Source organism: Cydia fagiglandana, chromosome Z, assembly GCF_963556715.1.
Source record: "Cydia fagiglandana chromosome Z, ilCydFagi1.1, whole genome shotgun sequence".
Classification (NCBI taxonomy): Eukaryota; Metazoa; Arthropoda; class Insecta; order Lepidoptera; family Tortricidae; genus Cydia; species Cydia fagiglandana.
In genome coordinates this window covers 13,590,594-13,616,387 of record NC_085959.1, presented here as the reverse complement: position 1 = coordinate 13,616,387, position 25,794 = coordinate 13,590,594, and the positions used below count along the sequence as shown (strand labels likewise).

Sequence of the window (25,794 nt, the reverse complement as noted above, 5' to 3'; positions counted from 1 at the left end):
ATATTAAATTATGATATAAGCAAAAATGAAAAATGATAAAATTATTACGGTACCTATATATAAGAAGTGTTGGCCAAATAGCGCCACTTGTCAGTAGGTATTATTTGGGCCTGGCCACGTCCACGGCACGGTGTCGTCAGCACTGGTCACAGTGAAAAGAGGAAATCCTTATGCAGAAAATCTCCTCTACGTTTTACGGTGATGGCGCCGCGCGTGGACATGTGGCCAAGCCAGGATCTTCTGTATAGTACCTACAGTGCGGTTAGTCCGAAGAAAGTGATTAGTGAATCGTTATGTGGCTAATAGTCGTGTAGAAACTCGATAGTAAAACTATGCAACATCATCCGGGAACCCCAACGAGATAGCTAATAAAAACAGTCACGGTAAAATGTGCAAAAAATAAAATAAAATGGGAAAAATGTACAGTCGGCAATAAAGCTTAAATATAATTTATAAGTTATCAGCATAATTCTGATCATACACAATCATGAGCTGATATTAGGTATAGTGTAATAAAATTACTCGTCAAGTAGTAATTTATTAATTTTGTAATTATAAAACTTCTTCATGTGTATATTACAACTTTGTCTAAGATTCGTAAAATGCATGAATGAATTCCGTTATCGCTTCTATTTACATAAATAATAATCGAGCATGATTATTACGGCTACTTATGAAACAATTTAAAATATAAATATTCACTTAGCAACAGTTGAGTATCAAACAACGCACTCGCGGTCTTCCCTGTGTTGTATACGTAGACTAAGATCACGGATAATGTATTAACCTAACAATAGCACTATAGTTTGGAATTGTTCATATTTTATCACCATATTTGAGCTTCCCTCTCACGGTGGATGAGTCCGTTGGGTGCTCGTTTGTGAATCTGTGGAGATGTCTGAGCGACGTCGGGAGTACCGACCTGCCAGAACTCTTGTCTGTTGATGTAAACTCCTTTAACACTGAAAACCTATGCGCAGGTCCAGCCTTTGTTGATGCGACACTTTGTAGTCTTTTTTTCTCACGAGTGCGTATGCTTTGCTTGGTGCCAGGATGGTGGTCTGTTGAAGGCGTGGCCGCGGTGTCTGTGCTTTGTATCCTGTAAAAGCGAAGCGTAGAACCTGTGGTTGTGGCCACCAACGACGGCTGAGAAGTCGTCGACTGGGTGGGGGGCTCGGCGTACTGGAAGTTGTCGTTGGAAGCTGCTGGAGCCGACATAGGGTCACCATGCAACGCTTTGATAGCCATTGCCGAGTAATATTGGTGTACTGGTGAAGTTTCTTTAATAGTGTACGCCGTTGGTATATCTGTCGATTTAAAATTATCGAATGCTGCATTTATTTCCGCAGATGTAGGCGTATCGTCCTCTAGGGTTACACCCGACCCAGACGAGTTCGGGTCTTCTAGATGGTCTAGTACGGATTGATGTTGAGTGTGTCCTCCAAAACTTATATTTTGGGTCGATATCGACTTGTTTTTATTTTTGTTTCGTGCCGCCTCTCTGTCTTTGTTTTCTGTCGCTTGAACGTTTGAAGGAGAGGCATATGTGTCGTAATCAAAGTTGTTAGAGTAGCCTTTAAAATCAACAAACGGATCTTTAAAATTCGTAAAACCAGTTTGTGTCTGCGCGGATGCTGAGGACTCGTAGGACGTCGGCTTGTAGTCGTGCACGACGGTGCTGGACAAAGAGAAAGGCGCCGGCACACTGGCCTGCTGCAACCGGTAGTCTGCGAGCTTGTCTTCGCCGTAGTATGGGTTCGGCGTCACATAACGACTTTTCAGTTTAGACTTGTCTTTAACTTTAAAAGATGGAATCCTCCTGTAATCGCCATAGTTCACTTCCGATGAGGATTCGTAATGTGGCGTTGGTGTTGTTGGTGTAGGTTTCGGCGCTTTCTTTGGACGACTGTGGGGCGAATATATACCTTCATAGTATGAAAAGTCAGTCGATGCGGACGGTTTAGTTGGTTTTGAGTATTTATGTGTCCCATACTTGTGGCGTTTGGGGGCACTTCCGCTGATTCGTAAACCCTGGCTATTGTAAGAGCCCTTGGGAGGAGAACTCAGGCTATCTTTTATTACGTCAATATCTGATGTAATCTCGCCATGATCGTGAAATATGTGATCATGGGTTACGTCGCGAGGATTGTAAGCAGCGTATTCTAAATGCGATGGCGTTCCCATCGACCCGACAGCTGTTAATCCTGTGAAGGGGTCGGAAGAGAGAGCCAGCAAGGCCTGTGAGTTTTTGAGTGGAATCAGTGGGTGGTGCGCGGCCAGCGCGGACATGCTGGCGAGGTGGTCGCGCGGCCCGTGCAAGCCCACAACGCCGGTCAGCTTGGGCCTGTCGTCAAATACTACCTTGTGTATGTGCTCTTCGCTATACGTGTGAATGTGTTCGGTGTCGCCGTCGATAATTTTTTCAACTCGTTGCGGTTTCCTTATTTTTTTAATAGTTCCGGATCCTGCCACGTCCGAATAGAACTGTTCATGAAAACTGGACACTGGGTGTTCTTCTTCGGGTTGAGGTCTATTTCGCACCGTGATAATACGTTTAGGCTTTACTTTTTTGACCTTCTTTCGCGGTGTCTCGTTAACTTTTAAAACCTTCACCCTTTTAGGGGTCGAAGCGGCGGTCGCGGCTGGGGCTGAGAAGGCAGACGGCAGGTAGGAGTCTTCCGGCTCGGGAGGAGGATCCAGGTCATAATCCTGCTCTTCGACTTCAGAGTGGTTGGGTCCGTAGTACCCTCGGGCTCTATACAGTGGCAACAACTTGGAGGCCGCAGCCGCAACTCCAGGCAGTCTATTATGTGGTTCCTCAAACAGCTCCTCTGAATCAAGTGGCACAATGCTGGCAACAGATGGCAATGCCACGTTCGTTGGGACCGCTACTGCCCCTTCTGCGCTCGGCAAGTAAGCGGGAGCATACTGGGACTGCGCAGGGTGTTGCGTTATATAAATCTTCTTGTGGTGGTGTATGTGCTTCACCTTTTGTGGTAGATGTATCCGGATCTTTTTTCTGCAACAAAACAAAGTAGTGTCGGTATATCTTTGCGAGTGATCGATCGCATGCATCGTATTTTGCCAGTGGCGGTTCCGCTTAGTGTCAATGGCTCGCGCGTGATGCGGCAGCGGCTTTCGCTGCTACGTCGCCGCGACGTCGCTGCCGCCCCGCCGTCACACTTCGCGTAATTCACACATTTCGGACCGCCAGTATTACTGATCGTCTTTACCTCATAGTGCGTAATGTCGCTAGGGATACTCGCACTTTCTACTGGCCAAGTACTTATTACGCCTGGTTGGTTGATTCATTTCAAGCAATTAGCGCTTAGCGGGGAAACATAACAATTTAAGGTCGCAATCGCTGGTGCATTGACATCGAATTTTACAGCGCGTGGCTTAGGGCGATTAATAAGAACGCTTTCGCAAACTATAACGAGTATCGATGAAGGACACAAGGTTATTTGACGTGTTTATGTGAAACATGATTAAATTTAACATAACATGATTGTTGATTTTAACTTAATACCAGTTGTATTGATCTGGGAGGTAATTAGTAAGTGTAGGTATATGGATTAGCCTGCCATGGTTATCATTGCCATGTGTAGGTATTTTGAATATAAATATAATTATAAAAAAGCGTGTCAGGATTCATAAAGAGGCCCGCACATTATCAGTTCGCCGGACGATATCAGCATGTCTGTTAAACGCAAAATTTGACACCTCCGAACAATTGATAGGCTGATATCGTACTGGTAATCAGTGGGCCCCTTTACACGTGCAAAATTAAAGTTGTCACCTGTACTAAAGTGTTTAATCAAAACTCTAAATGTTAGCTTTGATACAGTTGTTCTCATTTTCGTGACAATAATAGTTTGAAAATTAGTTGAAAAAAGAAAATCAAGAAGTCCTATTAAAATTTTAAATAAAATTATCATAATAGACTAATTGTATTTGCTTGTATGTAAGAGAATATAATATACACCTCAATATGGCATGATCTGGCAGGTTAATCGTGTCTCTGTGTGTAATAAATAACATTTCGCAATGCTTTTAACAAAAAAAAATACCTTTCGTCTCCATAATTAAATTATTTAAAAATAAAACTATCACCATCACCACAAAATAGTTGCAATCGGTCTGGTCATACCTCGCCTTGATGAATTAAATCTTTGTGCGTTTCTGTAACTTATTGACAACATTCAAGATAGGTTTCTTATCTACATAAATACTATAAGTACACGGTGGCTAAAAAGTAACTAAGTACATTCCCGTTGCCCTGGAGGTTTTGGGATTACCCTGAGCAACTTTTACTATAGGACCAATCCCGAAATCGCGAAAAAAAAATTTTACTCCCATAGAAAATGGACCAGCCAGAATGTATGAATCAGCTAATTTTTTTTTCGCGATTTCGGGGTTGATTCCATAGTAAAAGTTGCTCAGTATAATCCCAAAACCTCCCTGGCAACGGGAGTGCATTAATTTTTTAGCCACCCTATATACTCATGTTAGTTAGTATACAAGTGAGTAAAGTTCTACTTACTTTGGCCCATCGGCGCTAACGTGGACACCCGCAACAGCTACCAGGACGGCGAACTAAAAAAAAACAATAGTTAGGTTTTAATACTTTTAATTAACAATCAGTTTTTTTTGTGGCAATGTCGATTTGCTTCAGAGGGATTAAAACTAGGTACATCTTGTCTATGTACTTATGCAGATTGCAAGACAAAACAGTTCGTTGAAGCTTGAACGGTAAAAATCGTGAATATAATTATACAAATACCTACTGTAAATATTTAGGTAAAATTATCAAATCAGATTTAAAATCAATTTACTAGATACATATTATTAAAAATAAATAAGTAGCTATCTAATACCTAAGTATTTACAGACTTGGATTATGTATTTCTTTCGTTTGATTATATACCGAGTAGGTACCTATTAAAATCAAATAGTAATTATGGCACCACAAAAAAGCATAACAAAGTCAGTTGGTACTTAGTGCACGTATGTGTAAATCGGTGCGTAGTGCAAGGCTGTGAGATTTACAACCGGCAATGAAAAAAATTAAGTCATTTGCAAATAATAGACCTCGGGGGTGTTAGAAAAATCATTGTTCGGGAAAGAAATGAAAAAGAGTTGATTTTACCAACAATTTTACCTCATCAAAATATGTAAGTAGGTAGGTATACTTAGGAAACTAACGGCCTATGTACTATCTCTGAGGTGACGTTATTTGGAGTTGTTGGGTATTGGTTTATCTTATCGAAATAAGTCTGTTACTAACTATAAGCTATTTTTAAGAACCAATACGAAGTTATAGTTGTTTTTGCTCAAAATATCTATTGCTTTTTATCTATAAAATAAAGTAGTTTTAGTTACCCAATATATTACTCGGATATGGCTGAACTTATTTTCATAATTTTGGGTTGTTGGTGTTTGTCTCTGTCGCAATTAGGAGAATAGAAATAAATATCAATAAAATCACGTATATTTTTTATCACGTGTAGGACATTTTTCATGGAAGTATGTATTTTGGAAAGTGGATATCGTTTTCTAGGTTTTTGAGGGTGCAAATTTACCTCTTTCGAATCTTTGATAATGATAACGGATACGTACCTACTTTTATGCATTGACAAAAGTCGTTATGGCTATCCTTTTCTAGGTTCTCGTGGTTAGGGATTTCGGAGATTATAAATCTAAGATCTGGTTTCGTGAAGAATAGAGGAACTCGGGAGCAAATTTTGAACATGAGGCAACTGATACAGAAAGTACGCGATTTTAAAATCCCAATGGTTCTCTGTTTTATTGACTATGCCAAAGCGTTTGACTGTATCAGTTGGGCTGTTATGTTTAAAATCATGTCGGAGATGGGAGTACCGGAATACCCGACCTTTTTAGTGCAAAACCTCTATGTTGACGGACAACGGAAAGTCAGACTCGATGATGCGTTATTTCATTCTTCTAAAACCGAACGTGGCATAAGACAAGGTTGCATCCTCTCCCCGCAGTTATTCAACCTCATCGGCGAGCACATAATGCGCAGAGTGTTGGAAGGCTGGAAGGGTGGTATCCGAGTCGGTGGTCACCTTATCAACAACTTGCGGTTTGCTGATGACACCACTATCATTGGTGCAAACGAAAGTGAGATAGCGGAACTGCTGGAAAAGTTGGAGTCCGTTAGTGTGGTGTACGGATTAAGGATAAACTGGAACAAAACCAAACTGATGTTTGTAAACATGTCGACCGAGCGGGAAAGTCCCAGAGAACGTTCGAGTTGCGCGAACTAGAGTCTGTAGAACAGTTTGTTTACTTGGGATCTTTGATTCGTAATGATGAAGACTGCGAGAGCGAAGTGGTACGTCGAGCTCGGATTGCAAAAGCGACAGTAACGCGCCTAGAGAAGATATGGAGGAATCGCAACATCTACCGCAGTACAAAAGTTAAACTAATGCGTAAACTCATGTTCTCTATCTTCCTATACGCCTCCGAAACATGGACGCTGAAAGCTAGGCTAAGGGATAGGATTGACGCATTCGAGACGTGGTGGTGGCGTAAAATGCTGGGAGTGTCGTGGACTGAACGCCGCACCAATGCTTCAATCCGGAGCCAACTACAAGTCCTCACTCCTCTCTCTGTAGTCTGCTGGCGGAGAGCTCTTTCTTTGGACACATGGCGAGACCAGAATCACACAACCTCGAGAAAAACATAATGAATGGCCGTGTCGAGGGAACAAGAAGTAAAGGCATAGCTCCAACTCTCTGGACTGATCCTCTCCTGGAGGCAATTAATAGTGGCACACAGTCCGCACTTCATCAGACTCAGAACAGAGCAGCCTTGAGACTTCTTATAGATAGAGCTACTTATGGTGGTCACGACCCTCAGCTTTGAGGATAACGACGAAGGAGAAGAAATCTAAGATGGCTGACGTACTTTATCGTAACATCGTCACAGACTTGGTTTTTTAAGTTGTCGGGGGTGATGCGGATTTCGAAAAGTGGGGCGGGACGAAGCTATAGTATGTAATAACATTAGAGTTCTGGTACCTAACTCTACTGATTCCAGCTCGAACGTGCTAATGTGGGCAACACATCTAAAAGAAACCTCGCACTCGTTCAAACGCTCTATATTGAATGAATAAAAAGTAGGTATGTACTATGTACCTGACAGTCGTAAAGCCTTTAATTTTTTTTTATATATTTACTAATGTTGAGTTACTTTATTTCAGCTCTAAATCGAAGAAATAAGTAAGTCAGTTGTATAAAATAAATTTAAATGTAGGTGCAACCACCTACGTGATGCTGATTGGTCATACTAAACGTACCTATGTGAAAAGCATTCACCAAACTAAACAAACAAACAAACAAATAAAATGTTATCTTTTTGTGAATACTTGCGATTATTAATTAAAGCGTTGTATGTTAATGAAAATAATAGGTAATAAGTTAATTATATTAATATTACGTGTATAATAACATAATCTACTGATCTCTTTTTATTGAAAAACACTTTTGAAAAATAAGTCCTAGCAAATATGTAACAATTATTAAGTTATAAGAGCTTTAGTAGTGACCGACCAATATCTGCACCAACCTTCTTTGTGGTGTCTGATTTTAAAGGGTCGATTTAAAAAAAATTTGCTCCTTATTGTAGGTACCTACACATACATATATTATATCGTCGGCTTACTTCCAAAACATGATAACTGACAAAATAGTCAGAAATGAGTTATTTATACAGTTTTGTTCACATTTTATTGTTTTAAATATATATGTGATTTTTTTTATTTATGTTTATTATTTACTAATTACAGAGTGTAAAAAAGTACTAACAGACAGGAAATGAAATATAATGTACATTTAAAAGATAATAAGGGTATTTAAAACAACATATAAAACTGGTCACGCGAAGTAAAGTTAACATTTATTGCCTGAATTACCTATAATTAAGAACTTAGTTATAGCAACTGGTAAAATATCATAACATTATTCATTATTATTTACCTGTAGGCATTTCTTTCGATAATATTAAATTCACTTAAAACTGATTTAAGTTCGTTCGCTAAACGCTAATAATATCAATATCATATTTTTTAAGTAATTTAGTTAATAAGGAGTGTATTGTCACATGTATCTTCAATAAAGAAGGGGGAAGTCAAAAACTGTAATATTAGAACCACTTACAACTCTTTATACTTGTAAATAATAACACGTTGCATGTAAATTATAACTTTATATTGCTACGTAAATTTTTAGAATTTGCTTATAATGCCGTGTGAACGAGTATTTTTTATCACTGTCGTTATTTTTAATTCTGTATAGTTATTTTTTATATAATTATAAACAAATATACAAACATCAGTCCATTTTTTATACAGGCAAAACATCCCATGTTTTTGGCGGCCAATATTTTATATTATTCGGTTTAAATATAATATCCAAATATAATATCGGTTTATAGACAATATAATATCCAAATAAATTTAGTGTGAAAGTAAATTTGTCAAAACTTGTTTCTAAATTCCCTTATTTGAGGATCAAACTTTCAACTCGCGTTTTCTCGAAACTATGTTTCAGGTAGTTATCATGTTTTAGAAGTATACCGACGATATGTATGTATGTGATATATTAACGTCAACACACAAAACCTTCATTTTTAGAGTTCCGTACCCAAAGGGTAAAACGGGACCCTATTACTAAGACTTCGCTGTCCGTCCGTCCGTCTGTCCGTCTGTCTGTCACCAGGCCGTATCTCACGAACCGTGATAGCTAGACAGTTGAAATTTTCACAGATGATGTATTTCTGTTGCCGCTATAACAACAAATACTAAAAACGGAATAAAATAAAGTTTTAAGTGGGGCTCCCATACAGCAAACGTGATTTTGGACCAAAGTTAAGCAACGTCGGGCGTGGTCAGTACTTGGATGGGTGACCGTTTTCTTTTTGCATTTTTTCCCGTTTTTTTTCCTTTATGGTACGGAACCCTTCGTGCGCGAGTCCGACTCGCACTTGCCCGGTTTTTATACTTCGTCGTCGTAGACAGGTAAACACACGGCAATAAATAAACTCTCACTCGCATCAATCATCTCTCATTGATAATTCTAGTGAAAATGTAAGTAAATAAATCCTGCCAAGTATGACGGGCACATTCACCTTCTGACAAGAATATAGGTAATAGTAGTTTGTGTTACAAGGGATCAAAATGATATATTTCCGTCAAGGGCGTACATTGAATCCTGAGCGTAATGAGGGATTCAAGTGTTAACGCCCAAGACGAAATAATTTTGATACCGTGTGACACACTCCTTTTTACACCAACTATGAGGAAAATAAAAATAAAACTTAGTGTTGACACAATCTGATGCTTAAACAGATTATTTAAGCTAATAAAATAATGTACAAAAAAATTTAAAAATAGTGTTCTTGAACAGAAAAGTGTCACTTTGATCCCTCCTAGTAGGGAGGCAAAGTGCCACTTTGATCCCTCCTAGCAGGGAAGAAAAAGCTCATTTCCGAATAGGTGGTGTGAAAAAGTAATAAACACTATCCAAGAGACATACTGGTTGTAGATAAGGTCTATTTAGAAGCTCAAATGTCTTACATGTTTGTAGAATCACACAGTCCCCATTTTGGCTCGATGGGATCCTGCGCGTCATACGCGTTACATATCTTACCTAGTTATAATTGTTTATAACTTTGTATTTAATGTAGGTATTGTAGGTATGAAATTACACCAGACACACATCCGTCCCCAAAATGACGCGCGAACACGCGCGAACCACCGCTCCACAAGGTGGGACGCGACCCGATACAGTCTCCGCAGCTGAAAAGCGGAAGAGGCCACTCACACCCTCCCAAAACGGGGTGTCGAATGAAATCCACGACGAGGTATGAAATTATGAATTTATGATCATGAGTTTTCGTTTGCACCTGTCATACCAATTTTCTTTTGGTTGTCTTTTAACGATAAACAATTATTACCTTGGCTACGGGCCCAGTGCAGCGCAGCCTCCGGCGAGAAACAACAGCGAATGGCAGCAGCTGAGGTGCTGCGAGCTAACCAAAAACCAGGCTCACTTGAACTTGTGTTTTTTTGCATTACATTCTGTTAGATGTAGTTCAGTTAAAAATAAATAAAATAAGCCTATAACCAACAACGTTTGTTATTATTCAAATTTATATCAAACATATTTAAAAATTTCTCTACAATCTGCATTCTTTGTATTAATTGAACTAAATAATGCTCAGGGATGCTGAGATTTATTTTATCCTAACCGGTCGTCTAGAATTTTGAATATAGTATTTTTCTTTCATACCTAACTGATTGAATATAAGGGCAATTTAGAAATGCAATAAGTGACCTTATTGATCTCTTACTCAAAGGTCAGTTCTGTAGATTTCAAGCCAGTTATTCTTCTTAACACCGTCTGTTTGACCACTTACTATGTGGCCAGTACCGAAAATCGTCAATTGCGGGGATTTTTCTCTGTCACTCTAATTACGCTTTCATTGGAGTAAAAGAGAAAGATCCCCGCAATTTGCGAATTTCGGTTTTCGCGGTAGCCGCTCAGTGTCGTTTAGCGGCCCTAGAATGTCGGTGGAGGTCACAGAATCCATCTCCACTCCACTCGTCATGTCCAAATTATAGAGCCTTGAACACCAGCGTCGAGTTGTTTGCCTATCGGTGTATCCGATGCATTTTGGACAATGTCCGTATGCAGAAATTTGAAATGTAGTCATTATAAAAAAGCTCTCATAATTTATTGCCATTGTGTGTGCTGTGTGTGCAATTTACCGTGATACATTTTTACCTCGAATTTTATAAGTGCCAGAAATAAGGAATATCAGTTTAAGCAGTGTATTTATGTTTTACTTAAGCTTGTTAATCATAAATAATATTTTTTTCGTGAATTACCTTTTCGCACGTGTACTGTACAGTCATCTGCAATAATATGTTACTCTTCGAAGGCCGCAAAAATATGTGACACTTGCTTATAGCTCTACAAATAAGATCGTGTCAGATATTTTTGCGGCCTTCGTTGTTTAACATATTATTGCAGGTGACTGTACAACGTTTTACAGTACATATGGCCGTTTACATTTTTGACATAAGCACGTATTGCCCTTAATCCCGCCCTAAGGCGGAATAGTATCATCATATGTACTGTAAAATAACTGAAATGGTATTAATAACCCTATATAAATAGGTGAAATGACAGTAGAAATGATAAAGAAGATGTTTAATCTGTGCGTAAAATAAAGTTTGCATTCACTATATTATCGATCAGTCCGGAAAAGGACTTAATCCTAAACAAGTGTGTTAATCCAATACGGGCGAATATTTAAACGGTGGTAGCACAGGACCTAAAAAGTATATTGAGATACTTAGAAATGCAATGAAAATTTTAACCATACAAAATAATTCGGCCCGCAATGTAATACAATACAAGTTATTGGATGCGAGCTTATTAAAGTAACTGTGAACGCTCGTATCTCGTAATGTCATGTCATGTTAACTATATCTCGTAATTTTTGTAGTACATTGCTGCTCCGTAAATAAAAAAATATATTAGACGGCTAAATTCTATGTCTGGTTTAACTTATTGCCCGTATTGGATACATACAATATTTAAACACTTAATTTAAAATTAAGTCCTCATTCCATTTAGCCCACATCGGGCATCATACTTCACGAATTAAGTATTTAGACTTCACTTTTCTTAGATCATGCAATCCTCATTAGGTTCACTTGTTTCACTGTCCCAAAATGCACCTTTTACGTCACTTTCACCAGTCACTTAACACTATTCCAAAACTACGACACTACATGATACCGACCAATTTCCACCAATCCATGTCCACTTTCCGCTGTTGCGCTGGGGGAAGGTTTTTTCACGTTTTTCTATATTTTTTTCATGGGAATGGAGCACTGGTCAAAACCGCACTGGCCTTCAAGCTCGTATGATAATTATTCGCGAGCGTCTGATTATTTATAACATTGATTTTCACGCCTGAAAGAGTGCACGCCGCGTGTGTTCGTAGTAGTGCACTTGCACTTCGGGTGCAGCCGGCGCACGCGCTGCGCGCTCTTTACGTCCAATTCTAAGATATAAACTGCATTAATACACGTATAAGATACCCGAATAATAAAAACTTACGTAAATAGTAGGTAATTTGAAGGAAAAATTCGCAATGTGCCGACGTAATTATTGTAAATCGTTTCATAATGAGAAAACTTCACAAATCACTTTATACCTAGCACATAGGTACTTAATAATATAGATTATTTTTTCTTTGTTAGAGATATTTTTGGTGTTTACTCTTAGTTTCCCATTTTCATATTTGCCCGGGGTATGAAAATTTATGGGGAGTCGGAGTACAATCAAACGTTACGTTACGTTATGTTTCGTGCGCAACTTAGGATAAGTTGTATCTTGCACATCCCCTAGCAACGGCTGCATGGAAACACTTCAATATGCGGAGTTTTGATCTTAAATTTTATAATGTATTAATCGTTCGTAATATAATTGCCAAGTTCAAAGTCACACGACTTCTCTGGCTCGGTCACCTTAAGAGGGTGGGGGAGGATCGTGCTAATGAGAAGAGCGTATGTGGGGCACCAGGGTGGGAAACGTCCATCTGGGCGTCCCAGATACCGCTGCAGGGACGAAGCCCTAAAAGACCTGTCCGCCCTCGGTATAGTTCGTAGCTTTGTAACAGAGCCCGGCGGCTAATCCTATTGTCTATTGTTAAGTAAAACCGCACGTGCTACTTACCTGCAAAAAAGGGTCATACTTATTCTATTTGGCACCTGAGCGCGCTCAATAAAACCAGTGTAAAACGCTCTCCGACAACGCGCCTTTACGCATCTCGATGACACATTTTAGACTGGTTCTGTAGCGTTCGACTCGCCGGCACTCGGTAACCGAAGTACGCAGGTTTTTATGCAGGTGGTTGTGGCACTTCTCTCGCTTCGCTCGTCTGATTCGTCTCTTTTGGTCACTGAACCAGTGAAGTAGTAAAGTGAAGTTCAAAAGACAATGTAAACAAAAGACACACTTTTTATCGCTATATCTTCTTCTTCTTCTTCTTCTTCTTCTTCCTCGCGTTATCCCGGCATTTTGCCACGGCTCACACAGGAGCCTGGGGTCCGCTCGGCAACTAATTCCATGATTTGACGTAGGCACTAGTTTTTATGAAAGCGACTGCCATCTCACCTTCCAACCCAGAGGGGAAACTAGGCCTTATTGGGATTAGTCCGGTTTCCTCACGATGTTTTCCTTCACCGAAAAGCGACTAGTAAATATCAAATGATATTTCGTACATTCCGAAAAACTCATTGGTACGAGCCGGGGTTTGAACACTTTGAACCCGCGACCTCCGGATTGCAAGTCCCACGCTCTTACCGCTAGGCCACCAGCGCTTTATTATACATATACATAGGTATAATTGGTGGTGTAACAAGTAAGAATAATATAAATAATACTAAATCCAGACTCAGATCAATTAACATGAAAGCAAAAAACGCTCACTTGGCTGGGCCATGTACAATTGTACATAATTATATTAATTATGTAGAATGGATCCTACAAGCGCTACAAGACTTCCACGTCAAGTCATGCTGGGACAAATCTCAAACGCCAGGAGGCCGGTTGGATGGCCCGTGGCCCGTGGCCAATGATGACGATATAATTGGTATTACTTGTAAGTACCTATTAAAAAACTGTTATTGTGGAATATTTCCTCATAAAATAAAACTACACTATAGTCTGATTTTTTTACTATGATCAAACATATCTTAGTTTTGTATTGTAGGTACCAAATGTTTATGTCCTGTAGATCCGTAGTTTGAAGTAGTTTGTTAAGCATATGAACGCCAGTGACATTTCATTTCCAACTGCAGCTGCAATACTGTTCATTTTACTATGGAAACGCGTCGCTGTCATTGTCAATTTCCATAGTAAAATAAACAGTATTGCAGCTGCAGTTGGAAATGGAATGTCACTCTAACACAATAAGTGGAAGTCTATGTAAAATAGTATGAACCAAAATTGCTTCAATGAGATACCAGTGATGTCTGTCTTTGGTGTTTTCCCATTTATCCCCCACTTGACCGCCGCCATACATGAGTCGGCCACATATTGATAGCGCGGCTAAGGATTATTTCTACACGGAAAAGTGCCATAGGTAGGTATACTATTAGAAGTATTAGAACAATTTTTATTGAATTTTGGAAAATATTTTAATTAGTTTTTATTTTATTAAGTAGAAACATTACGACCAATATAAATTATAAACTAAAATAAATGTCATATACTTACTAAGAAATAGTGAGCAAGCCACCGCAGCCTGGCAGCCAGCCTGGGGCATTGGCTGGCCGTGCCCGGGCCGAGGCGTCGGACATGTCATTTTGTATGACGGCTGATCGGTGATCACGTGGTGCGTTCCATAGAAAACGAACCGCCGGAAACTCCGGTCAGGTCTAGCGTGAGGCATCCTTTAGTCTACATTTTCGAGACGTTTACGTTTGGCGCCTTGTCTTCTTTGTTAAGGGCAAGAAATTGTCAAGGTCCAGTTCTGATTGAATGAATCTGACGATGTATTTCATAGAATATAATTTATAAGGAGAACTGATGATCATTATATTCATTATAATATAGGTAACGTACCGAAATACCGATTGTACCATAATTAGCACGTACCGACTGAGTCGACGCATACGCGTGCCATTTTAGTGGAGAAGTAGACCAAACTATATTAAGCATTCAAGTTAGTAGGATGACTCGAAGATGGTCCGGCCAGCGAGCACCGCTCGCGTGAGCCGCGCACACGCAACACATCCGCATTATAATACCGATCGCGTAACAACTACAAACAACCGTTTTTTTGAGGAAATAACTCGATAACAACTAAATAATAATTGGCCGAGAAATGGTACGCCGTACATTGTAAAGGGTTCCGTAACTATTAAATGTTACAAAAACTCCAGCCAAGAAACACAATGTATATTTATCAACTGTAATTAACATTGTTATACGGCTATAGCTTATGTCCCGTTTAATATATGTTAGTTTTGTAAACATAAAAATGTGTTTTTTTCATATAACTATTGGTTTCTTACCTGTGTCATTTTATTTAATTTCTGTGTGTTTTACCAGTTTTACTAGGTAGGTAAGTACTTAATTGGTACTTTCTATTCAATTATTTCCTTCATTTTATTACACATTACAATCATGTGGATTTTTAACATCTTTGTAAGCAGCTAACGCGTGATTTAACGAAATACGAGTTTATACTAATAACTACCCGTTACGTATCTTTGTTATTTCGTCTGTATTTTGCTAATTGTACCTTTCCTGGCTAGTTAACAAAAAATCTTGTCTAATCTTTATTGCAAAGTGTGTGTAAGTAGTAAATATGTTGGTACAATGTCCACCAAAATCGAAAGTAAGACTGTTTTCTATTAAGTGCTTAACCTTTTGGACGCCAGTGACCGATATATCCACACCGCAGGTCCAACGCCAAAAACGGATTAATCGGTCACAGACCACAGAGCAACATAGACCAATGTGCATATGCATAAAGTTCAATTTCAGTTATGACACTTCGGTGACGTGGCGTCCGAGTGACAGCTTTCGTGACTGACACGGCGTCGAAAAGGTTAAATAGGAGTGAGTGGTTATTACGAGTTAACTAACATATCACAAGTTACTATTACTAGCCATGACCGTGGAAGGACTTGCACTAGCCAGCCACCACGGTCCACTGCATGCAACGTACACACCTACAGCTTGGCAAAAAGAGTAGAAATTAAAGTGGCAACACTATAGTGTCGTCCCGTTTTCTTATATAAATTGGTTTGAAAGGGACGACACTACAGTGTTGCCACTTTTTAATTACTACTCTTTTTGCAAGCTGTACATAACGTGTTTAGTCAATTATGTTTTTATACTTTAAAGAAAGAAAGACCATGTGAATAGCAAAAAAGATTGTAGGGTGACTGCTATAGTATTTGGCCATTCCTTGCAAATTAGAGAGAAACAAGCCAGTTGAAACTTTATTATTAAGAGTGGCCAATTACTACCTATATCAGTATCTTAACTATACCATTCACATACTTTTAAATGAAAATGTTATGCATTAAAGTGACATTCCTTTTCCAACTGCAGCTGCAATACTGTTCATTTTACTATGGAAACGCGTCGCTGTCACTGTCAATTTCCATAGTAAAATGAACAGTATTGCAGCTGCAGTTGGAAATGGAATGTCACTCTTAAGGAATGCGCGCTCAAAGTAGTGAACTTTTATGTAGAAAATATTGATAATAAGACAAATAATTTTATATTTCTTCTGACTAAATATATAAGCAAAAAGAGGGAAGTCAATATAAGACCTAGCGTTTTTTCGCCCCCCAAAATCCCCATACAGCAAATTTAGTCAAAATCGTTGGTGCCGTTTCCGATATGCCAGAAAACTCATAATTCCAGCCATCCTAGTATTTCCTTAAATTAGTACAAATATTGCTTATAATTACCTTTTGCATGTCCACGTAATACGAATGCAATATAAACGCATAAATATTTAAATCATAGATACCTACTTTTCTTTCTGGACATGCGATTCTGAAATCTATTGCATTTTAATAAGTACCACCAAATGCGCAGATGGTTGGTTGTCGACATCCGTTATTAGAGTCTTAACGTACCGAGTCGAGTTGACATGCGACTGTTATGTCACGATTACGATTTACTGAATGACAAAATGTTATGCTCACAGTGTTAATTGACCATCACATACAGGGTGCCCAGTAATTAGTGGATAACCTTCTAACCACCGACAGGGCACCTTAGGCTGGTCCAGAAAATACACTTAGGTAATGTCTAGTTTTCGAGATAATCGAACTTTTCTGTCTTTTTTAATAGCTAGCACCATACTTCACTTTAATCACCAACTAGGCCATATCTGTTTCTAAAGATGTAAATAGCATGTGTACCATTTTAGAATCAGTATTAGATAAACTATTTTTAAGAAAGTTGGCCACTCTGTATTCCATACATTTTTTTTTCACTACAAACGAAAAAACTTGTTGAATTTTTTTAAGGAAAATTTGATTGGAAAGATTGGTGTAGCAACCATTAAGCTCTAACACACGTCCGTATAAATCTTTTCATTTGTGGCCTAATCGATTATTACAGTGAAACACGGAACTAAAATTATAAAAGTGCTATTATCGCAAAAACGATGAAATTTTACTAGGCATATATATATGTGCATTTTCTGGACCAGCCTAAGGTGCCCTGTCGGTGGTTAGAATGTTATCCATTAATTACTGATCACACTGTATACTTAATGGCGTCTCCTCAGTCGCCGTTATATGTGATCTATGTATCTGTGTAAGATGCTATAAGGTTAATATAAGTATAATATTATTTTCTCAAACATGCAATGAAATATTGATGTTATGTTCCTTATAATAGGCTGCGAAGTATGACGTTTCAGGTGCGGCTAGGACAAAAGGTCGTTAATGGAATTTCATACACATCTTGCAGGCCTAGGCCGGCAAAGTCCTCTTTTTTAATTTTCATTTTACAGATATTTGTGACACAGCATCGTGGCATTCATCCATTAAAAAAAACTAGAGGCAGTATTTGCTTTATGGTTCGTAATGACACTCTGCCACTACGCCTATAAAAAAAAACAAAAAACAATGTTTGCTATAATTTGCAGTTTTATTTGTATAAAATCAACATGAACTTAAATAATTTTAAATTATAAATTTAACTACACAAATAAAAACATTTAAAATATTTCATCTAAACGTTAGCGGTAAAAGGGTCTACTCAAACACGCGTAGTTATATTTTTTAAATTGTTATGGAGGTAAAGTTGAAAAATAAAATAATTATTCATTCTGTTTTATTGAATTTATGGTGCGTTGTTGATTTTTTGACTTTAATATGAGTTCCGACGAAATAATGAAATTAATATTAATTGTAATCGTAGGTGTTGGAATTGGCAGCGTAAGCAGAATAGATTTTAAATAACTTGCTGCCTCTGCCGCCAAGTCAAAGACGAAGTATGTATATGGTTGCTTATGGCAATTTTATTATTTGAGAAACTAAGAAAAATGGCTTACAGTTTATTAGAAACAGTTTTGTGGCATATTTTAAATGAATGTAACTACAAATTCGTCAACACTGTGGAAATTATACTTATTTACTCCATGCATAAAGCAACGATGTATGTGAAACATGATATCAACATGAAATACTACGTAAACTTATGTGACGAAAACGACAGTCAGACGAATACAAGGCGAAAAAAATCAAAGATACATGAAAATAGGGTAGTAAAAATACACGACTCGTGTAAAACATACGCGTGATAATGATATAGGTACGTGTTGGTTATATTTTGGGTGTACTTTACTTTTAGTTTTTTCTATAAATAAAACTTGGGTTTCGTGGATTTTTTATTTTATTTATTTCATTGCATGTTTGAGAAAAGCACTATACATACCTCGGCGGGAAATGGGGTTGCCCGCGCTCAGACCTATCCGGCCTCGCTTCGCTCGGCCGTCTATATGTCTTCGGCCGGCAACCCCTTTCGTCCCGGCCTCTGTAGTAATGTACTATTCCATTTTTCTACTTTAACTTTATTTTATTACAATGTATGTATCTGAGTAATTGTACCGGCTAGTGAAACATCACTTTGAACCTGTTTTCAAAACTCATTCTAGTTTGCTAGAGTCCGTCTAAGGTAACTTCAAACCGATTTGAATAGATCAAAGTAATTTCATAAAAAAAAATTTAACTTTACAATCATTTGGTATCATCAAGCTGATCTGATGATAAAGCCAGGGGAGGATAGTGAAACTATATAGTTACTAACTAGTGAAACCCTGGATTATGGGTTCTTATGATTATTTTTGACGAATCTAGTACATATTATATTACAATGACGACATTTAACATACAGTTGCAAAATCGTGTATGAAAGATTAATATCTTACGCCAATTTCAATATTTATTGAAAGAAATACGAATATTTCCCTTACGCAAAAATAGGTCATATCTAAGCAAGCGTAACGACGGTTAAGTTTAAAGTAAGTATAATTTCATAGTCCGTTAATTTGCTTGAAACATGTTTGTAATGCGTATACATAGCATGTACAATAGGCCCCGCTGAAGAAAATCACACTAGCTTTACTTACCAGTTGCGCAATGACCGAGACAATTATAAAATAAAAACTGCGCTTTGTATTTAATTAACCCAAATGTATATCGACAATATTTTTTAACTAACGGCCTGGAAAAAATTGTTATTTCAGGGTGAAAGAAAGAACTAGAAATTAAAAAAAGAGGTTTACAATTCAGCATCAGTCGTAAAGTTGTCTTATAACATCTAAATCTGAAATAATCCATATTATTAATAAAAAGGAAGAAGGTTTTAATAAAAATGTAAGGTAAACGTACTACACAATACACAATGAATTAAGTTTCAAGATGACATGGACTGCGACCGCCTCGAGCACCAGTACGTTTACCTTATATAAGTTTATGAAATAACACGGGTTATCAAGAATTTTTTAGAATATTAGGTTATGTGTAAAATGCTAAACAAGTCTTCGTACTTGTTTACATCATTATATTAATTATATATACGTTTTTTAGATAGGCAAAAATCTGGGAGAACTTTTAGCCAATTTTGCGCTTCCGCCAGCATGTAACAGAGACAGATACTCTATTGGGGAGCGCGTCGTCGATATCAAAATTTACAATTTATGTGCTTTTTTAAAACTCTTCAGCTAAATTACATAGCTGCCTCTTTAGGAATGGCGCCCACGCATCTTTTCAGTCTGACAGCAACCGCCAGTTATAAATCTACGCCATTCACCGTCCGTCGACTGAGAACGCTGTAAATATGGCAAATCTTTACAATACACAACGTCTCAGAGAATTTACAACGCTGAGCTTTTGTGCTACTACTACTTGGTACAGATTGATAGCCTACATTATATACTAGTCTCTGTTAATGCGATGCTTCCCGCTTTCTACCGGGCTTGTCCATCACCCGTGAGCGCGCATTATCGCTACGCAAGACAAAAAATTGTTCCTTCATATTGAATTATAGCATATCGCTATTTAACTATGTTAATCAAAGCTATAGCTTTAGCTTGGATATATCCAAAATAGCCTATTTTATGCATAATTGTTAATATCAACAATGGCGAGAAGTATAGTCAGCTGAAAAAGTAACGGATAAGATTAAGCGTCAGAAGTATCTACTAAATATTTTGTAATGGCTTAGAAAATAATTATAAAGATAAAAGATTTTTATTCATGACGATCACAAAACACTAAACATACATGTATACTCTAAAGTAAAACAATTAAAATAACTTTAAAAGAAAATTGTACCTAAAAGTAAAAACATGTCCATGATAATTTATTTAAATTCCTTACCGTGTAGATAGAGCTGCTACATTAGTTGTAAATTATAGCAAAGAGAATAGACAGTATAGAGGGGTTCTGTCATAGTAAATTTTGTAGTCACTGTAAATTTACTGCCATCTATCGACACACGACTAAAACTCAAAATACACACGTATAAAATTATCATAAAAATGTATGTATATGCATAAATGATTTTATTACTTTTATATTGTTTTGACCCATGCTCATTCACTGATATCTGTGTGTTAAAATTGTGAAAAATGAAGTGGTGTCACGCCATCTAGCCGAGCATATGCTAAAGGTGTGTGCGCCATCTTTGCGAGAATGATTATTTCTTGATTTCCGAGGCACGTTTTTTCCTTAGACTTTATTCATCTTATACGAAGTAACATATGTCTTTGATTATAGCATTCTTGCAATGGCATTAGTTTTCATTAAAGTGTCAAATATCACGGAGTAGGTACATAGGGTGCTACTTTACCGTCCTAGGGCAGGATTAAGGACTATATGTGCCTATGTTAAAAATTTAAAGGGCCATATTGTACTATCGGCATGAGAAGATAATAGATAGGCACGTAATGAGCCATGACCACAATCAGATAGCGTTAGACCAAGAAAAGTCTGCAACGATTTTGATACGATACGCATACGCAGTGCAATTGTTTTTTATACGTCATTAGTTCATTAGATATTGACGTTTAAAATAACACTTACGCTGCGTGCGCTATCAAAATCGTTGTAGACTTATCTTGGTCAAACATTAGTGACGCTCGACACGATATACGATAAAAGGGCAACGAACGACAAAATCCAACCGAATAATTTAAAAATGCCACCAATATGAACCATATGAACGAGAAATGTCGTGATCATTTCTATTTTTTTAAATTTTATTTGTCGTATTATATAAACGATTACCGCTTATTCCCCAGTTTCTACAAGAACTATATTGCCATGAGCTATAATTTAACGTTTACTAACAGGTTAAGCCTAACAGTATCAATTCCAAACAAAAGGGCCGGACATTACCGCTGTCCATCTCCCGTCACTCGCGGCCCGTTCCCACACTAAAAGGTAACTCGCCATTAAAATGTTACGACGCTGTAACCAGAGTAATTGTAACCAATTTTTGAACCTTTTTATTACCCCATGCAACTATCAAGTTGTTATCTCGAGCCTCGAGGACCGCCACGCTTCGGGGACCACTCTACACCAGATAAAAAGGCTCTCTGGTTTAATGCGCCTATCGAAAGTGGGTGCTGTAGACTAGTAAATTTCAGTGGTACAGTTTCTAATTTATTTAATTAGACGCTCTTTTGTTTTTGCAGCTTGCAAATCATAATGTATAATTTGAACAAAAAAAACCCGGCGCGCTTGTTATAAAAGTACCTATGTTTTATACGCGGACGAAACCATATGTTAGAGATATACAGTGTGTGTCTGACCATGGGGCTTTAAATCCAGGGCTCGATTCTACTCGCCAAACTGAGCTACTTTTACTATGGCACCAACCCCGAAATCCCAAATTTTTTCATTTTTCATACATTTTGGCTGATCAGATGTCGACATTTTCTATGGAAAAGCCAAAAAATTTTCCTCGATTTGAGGGTTGGTCCCATAGTAAGTAGCTCAGTTTAGCGAGTAAAATCAAGCCCTGGATTTAAAGCCCCATGGTCAGACACACCATGTATGACGATTGGAGCATCTGTGTCGACCACGAAATATCAAAATTTTGAATTTCGTTGTAAGTAGACCATTTTCGCCTGCATAACTTAACCAATCTTAATAACAGGCCGCGGCGTAGCCAAGATGCCAATCGCTTACGCTCCGTGGCGATCGAAACGCAACTGTCACTGTCGCACTAATATGGAAGAGCGATAGAGAGACATAAAGCTTTTCGTTGTCGAAGCGATAGCGATTGTAACCTTGGCTAGGCCGGCAGGTACCTTACCTATACCTACACAAAAATAATACCAGAATAAATGTCCATGACGATTCAGAAAATTCTCGTCCAGTTTTTGTAAATTATATATGTAATAAAGGTACCTTTAAGAAACGTAAAGGATAAAATCAATATAACTGTACTGTAAACAAATCATTTATTTACATACAATATATATACAGTGGTACAACTAAACGAAATTAATAACTATCTTAAATCTAAAATAGGCCCCTGAGGCATTGTACCAAGGATGCTGGCGGCATTTCCCCGCTGTACTGTTAATTTTAAACTATGCAGTATATCCTAAAGTGTAGGTCGAGATATACAAACCCCGCCGTGTCTGAAATCCGATAATTACGGCGGAATATGGTGTTAAATAACCTATACCCTGGTTATGGGTCTTTTTCTATTTTGTTTTCTTGTACAGTCCACGTCAAAGATATCTTTACACTTTTCGCCTTATTACAATGGAGTAAGGTGTAAACGTATCTTAGACGTCGACTGTACTGTAAGAGATAATAAACGTATACTCTTTTTGTGGTGGGATAAGTAGGTATGCTGCTGTTGGTGTTTGTTTATGTGCACGAATATACCAGTATATGCCATGTTTTAACATTATTAGTAGACCAGATACCGAAGTATAATTTTAGTAACTTAAGTTTAGTTCAATTGCACGCAGAGAAGATGGCCGATGGGGTCGAAAAGTGCTCGAGTGGAGACCACGGACTAGCAAGCGCAGCGTAGGACGTCCACCCACAAGATGGACAGACGATCTTGTTAAGGTCGCCGGAAGACGCTGGATGCGGGTCGCTTCCAACCGGCACGTATGGAGGTCCAAGGGGGAGGCCTATGTTCAGCAGTGGACGTCTTATGGCTGAGATGATGATGATGATGAAGTTTAGTTAGTTAATTAGTTAAGTATTATGTAAGATTAATTTTATTGTTACTAGATATATGCTGAATTATGTTCCCCAAATAAATATAATATGTATATATTTTAGGAAAAAAAACACTATTCATTAGAATATTTTACATAAGTACCTACCTATAGGTTTAGTAACCTTTTTGTAAATTTTCACAATCTATATTATTCGATCTAAGTATATAAATAAGATGTGTGTGGGGACTTTGCGGTTACTTTTAAGTAGGTACAGTCAAGGAATTTAAATTCCGACCCATTTCGTACTTTGTCACAGTGACAACCGTATGAGGTCTCTAGCGGCTTTCATATTGATTGTCACTGTGACAAAGTACGAAATGGGTCGGAATTTAAATTCCTTGACTGTACCTAGATCTTGTTAGACGGATTTGAGCCGCATATCTTTAATTCTGTCAATCATATTGTCAGAATATTAATTATTACTTGACTGATTTTGCAAATGTTTTGGACAAAATTGTTTTCCCAAAATTGGTAAAGCAAATTCTGATCCACCGGCGGCGGTTACGACATACTTAAGTTTTAAGTTACAACTAGAAATGTAGGATCCATTCATGCCTTACTTAGTTTTAGGGTACAGATTATACAACATTTATCTTACCCATCACTTAAAAACACTATAATTTACAATCGCTTTATCGATATAGGACCTAAATTAAGCAATTTTAGCGTATTTCTTAATAAAGTATGCTGAAGTGTTGATAAGTAACACCAAAGTATCCGAAGTATTGCAATTTTTGGTACGAGTTATAAATCACTTTCCCGCCAGCATTTCCCTGATCGCCGCATTTTCATGAGTTTCACCGGCGCTCGAGTGCAGGAAATACTATGCGCGCACGCAACTATACTAAAGCGTATGCACATTCACTGCACAGTGCGCACTCCATCTTGCACGTTACGTAACATCGCGTGAAACAACCCTTCTATATACTGCTGCATATATTTGCCCCATTAAAAAAAAAACTGTAAACCGCCCTTTACCCTGCAGCTTATATTTGCCCAGAAACCGTAAATCACATAGAGATATGTACCATTACCCATAAAGTACCCTCGGTTTACATTGCATAAAACATAATTTGCAAATAGCTTGCTACTACCACACCTACTACTAATTTAGGTTTTCATTAAACGTGTTTAATAGGCACGAAAGTGTATAATTTTCATTGTGTTGGAAAATCCAATTGTGTAATTCGTTGTGATCGTCGCCTTACAATCAATAATTGCGTAAATGTGTAGGTGTTAATTAGTCTCTATAGCACGGCGACACACACCTGGACACTGACCAATCTGTTACAATGTCGACACCGTCTAATTTGATCATACGTTATGTTATGTTTATTATTCGCGGTAACTCTGAACACAGATCACCTCAACTATTACTAGACGGAGCATGTCTGTAAAAATATGGGTGCACAAATCATCCCAAAAATATGTCCCGTAGCTCTTATGTCAGAGAATTAAGAACTATGGGACATATTTTTGAATAAATTCGTCTCTGGTGTGGTGATGAAAGCGAACTAAAAATATAATGATATTTTTTGCTGGTGACGAATGTGTAGGTACTGGACATAAACCTCGGTCCTATAAACCGTAATTAGATACCTACATATAAGACTCACACAAAAGTGTGGCATCAAAAAAAACTAAACAGTTGGAGTTCATTCACTGTCCCGTGTTCCCAATTAACGGTCCAAGCCTTATTATAAGGCAATATTCAAACTAGAGATAAAAAGGAAAAAATGCGTCGATAAGGGCCCTGCCCCCGGCTGTATCTGGGCCACGTATCGCTAAACCCACCGGTACACTCAGTTTTTTTCTCTTTCCGATTATTAAGGCACATTAAAATGTCAGGCTGAGACTTTGAAACTTTGGAGCATTTGAATAACTTATTTGATTTATTATATTATGCTTACGCAATCTGTAAAATCAGTTTCGGTGGGTTCGATTTAAAGCGGCAACTACCTATTTACGATTGTACGTGAATGTTAACACTGTGCTGTGGATTATAATTATAAATATTTGCTCTTTGATGCAATATATTTTTAATAATGAAATATTTAGGTACATTATGTTATAGGGTAGGCACGGCGGACAATAGAAGTCGCTAAGCGAGCGTGGTGTTTAAAATTACTTACGAGTTAGTACTTACGCTATACATCTCTAAACAATAAAGTTGTGGTTAGTTAATTCTAAAATCTTAACACGTAGCTCCCTTAGCGACTTTTGCTGCTGAATCTACAGTCTGTATAAAGTGTTTTTTATAGTAACAAATGTAATTACGATATATTTAGTCACTATTTGACCATCACTATCGTTTTATTTATATTTTAAAGTACAAAAATACCCTTTATATTCTCACTGAGTACAGGTGATCTAACTTCGATTCCAGAAATTATAACAAACTTGGTTTAGAGCCAACTAGAAACTTCCGCTTTAACTTAGTTAAAAAGAAATCACTGT

General features: G+C 37.8%; 1 protein-coding gene across 1 annotated transcript; it reads right to left on the bottom strand.

Moving 5' to 3' along the window:
- Positions 1–497: 497 nt before the first annotated feature.
- On the bottom strand, positions 498–12,069 carry LOC134678471 (uncharacterized). Its single transcript, XM_063537043.1, has 3 exons — positions 11,839–12,069; positions 4,544–4,596; positions 498–3,019 (listed from the first exon to the last, which is right to left on the bottom strand). The coding sequence occupies exons 1-3, from the start codon at positions 11,854–11,856 to the stop codon at positions 817–819; spliced, it is 2,274 nt and encodes a 757-aa protein (XP_063393113.1). The 5' UTR covers positions 11,857–12,069; the 3' UTR covers positions 498–816.
- Positions 12,070–25,794: the final 13,725 nt, after the last annotated feature.

Coding starts and splice junctions, on each gene's coding strand:
- LOC134678471 (XM_063537043.1), bottom strand. Junction 3,020..4,543: donor GTTAGCGCCGATGGGCCAAA/GTAAGTAGAACT, acceptor GTTTTGTTGCAG/AAAAAAGATCCGGATACATC.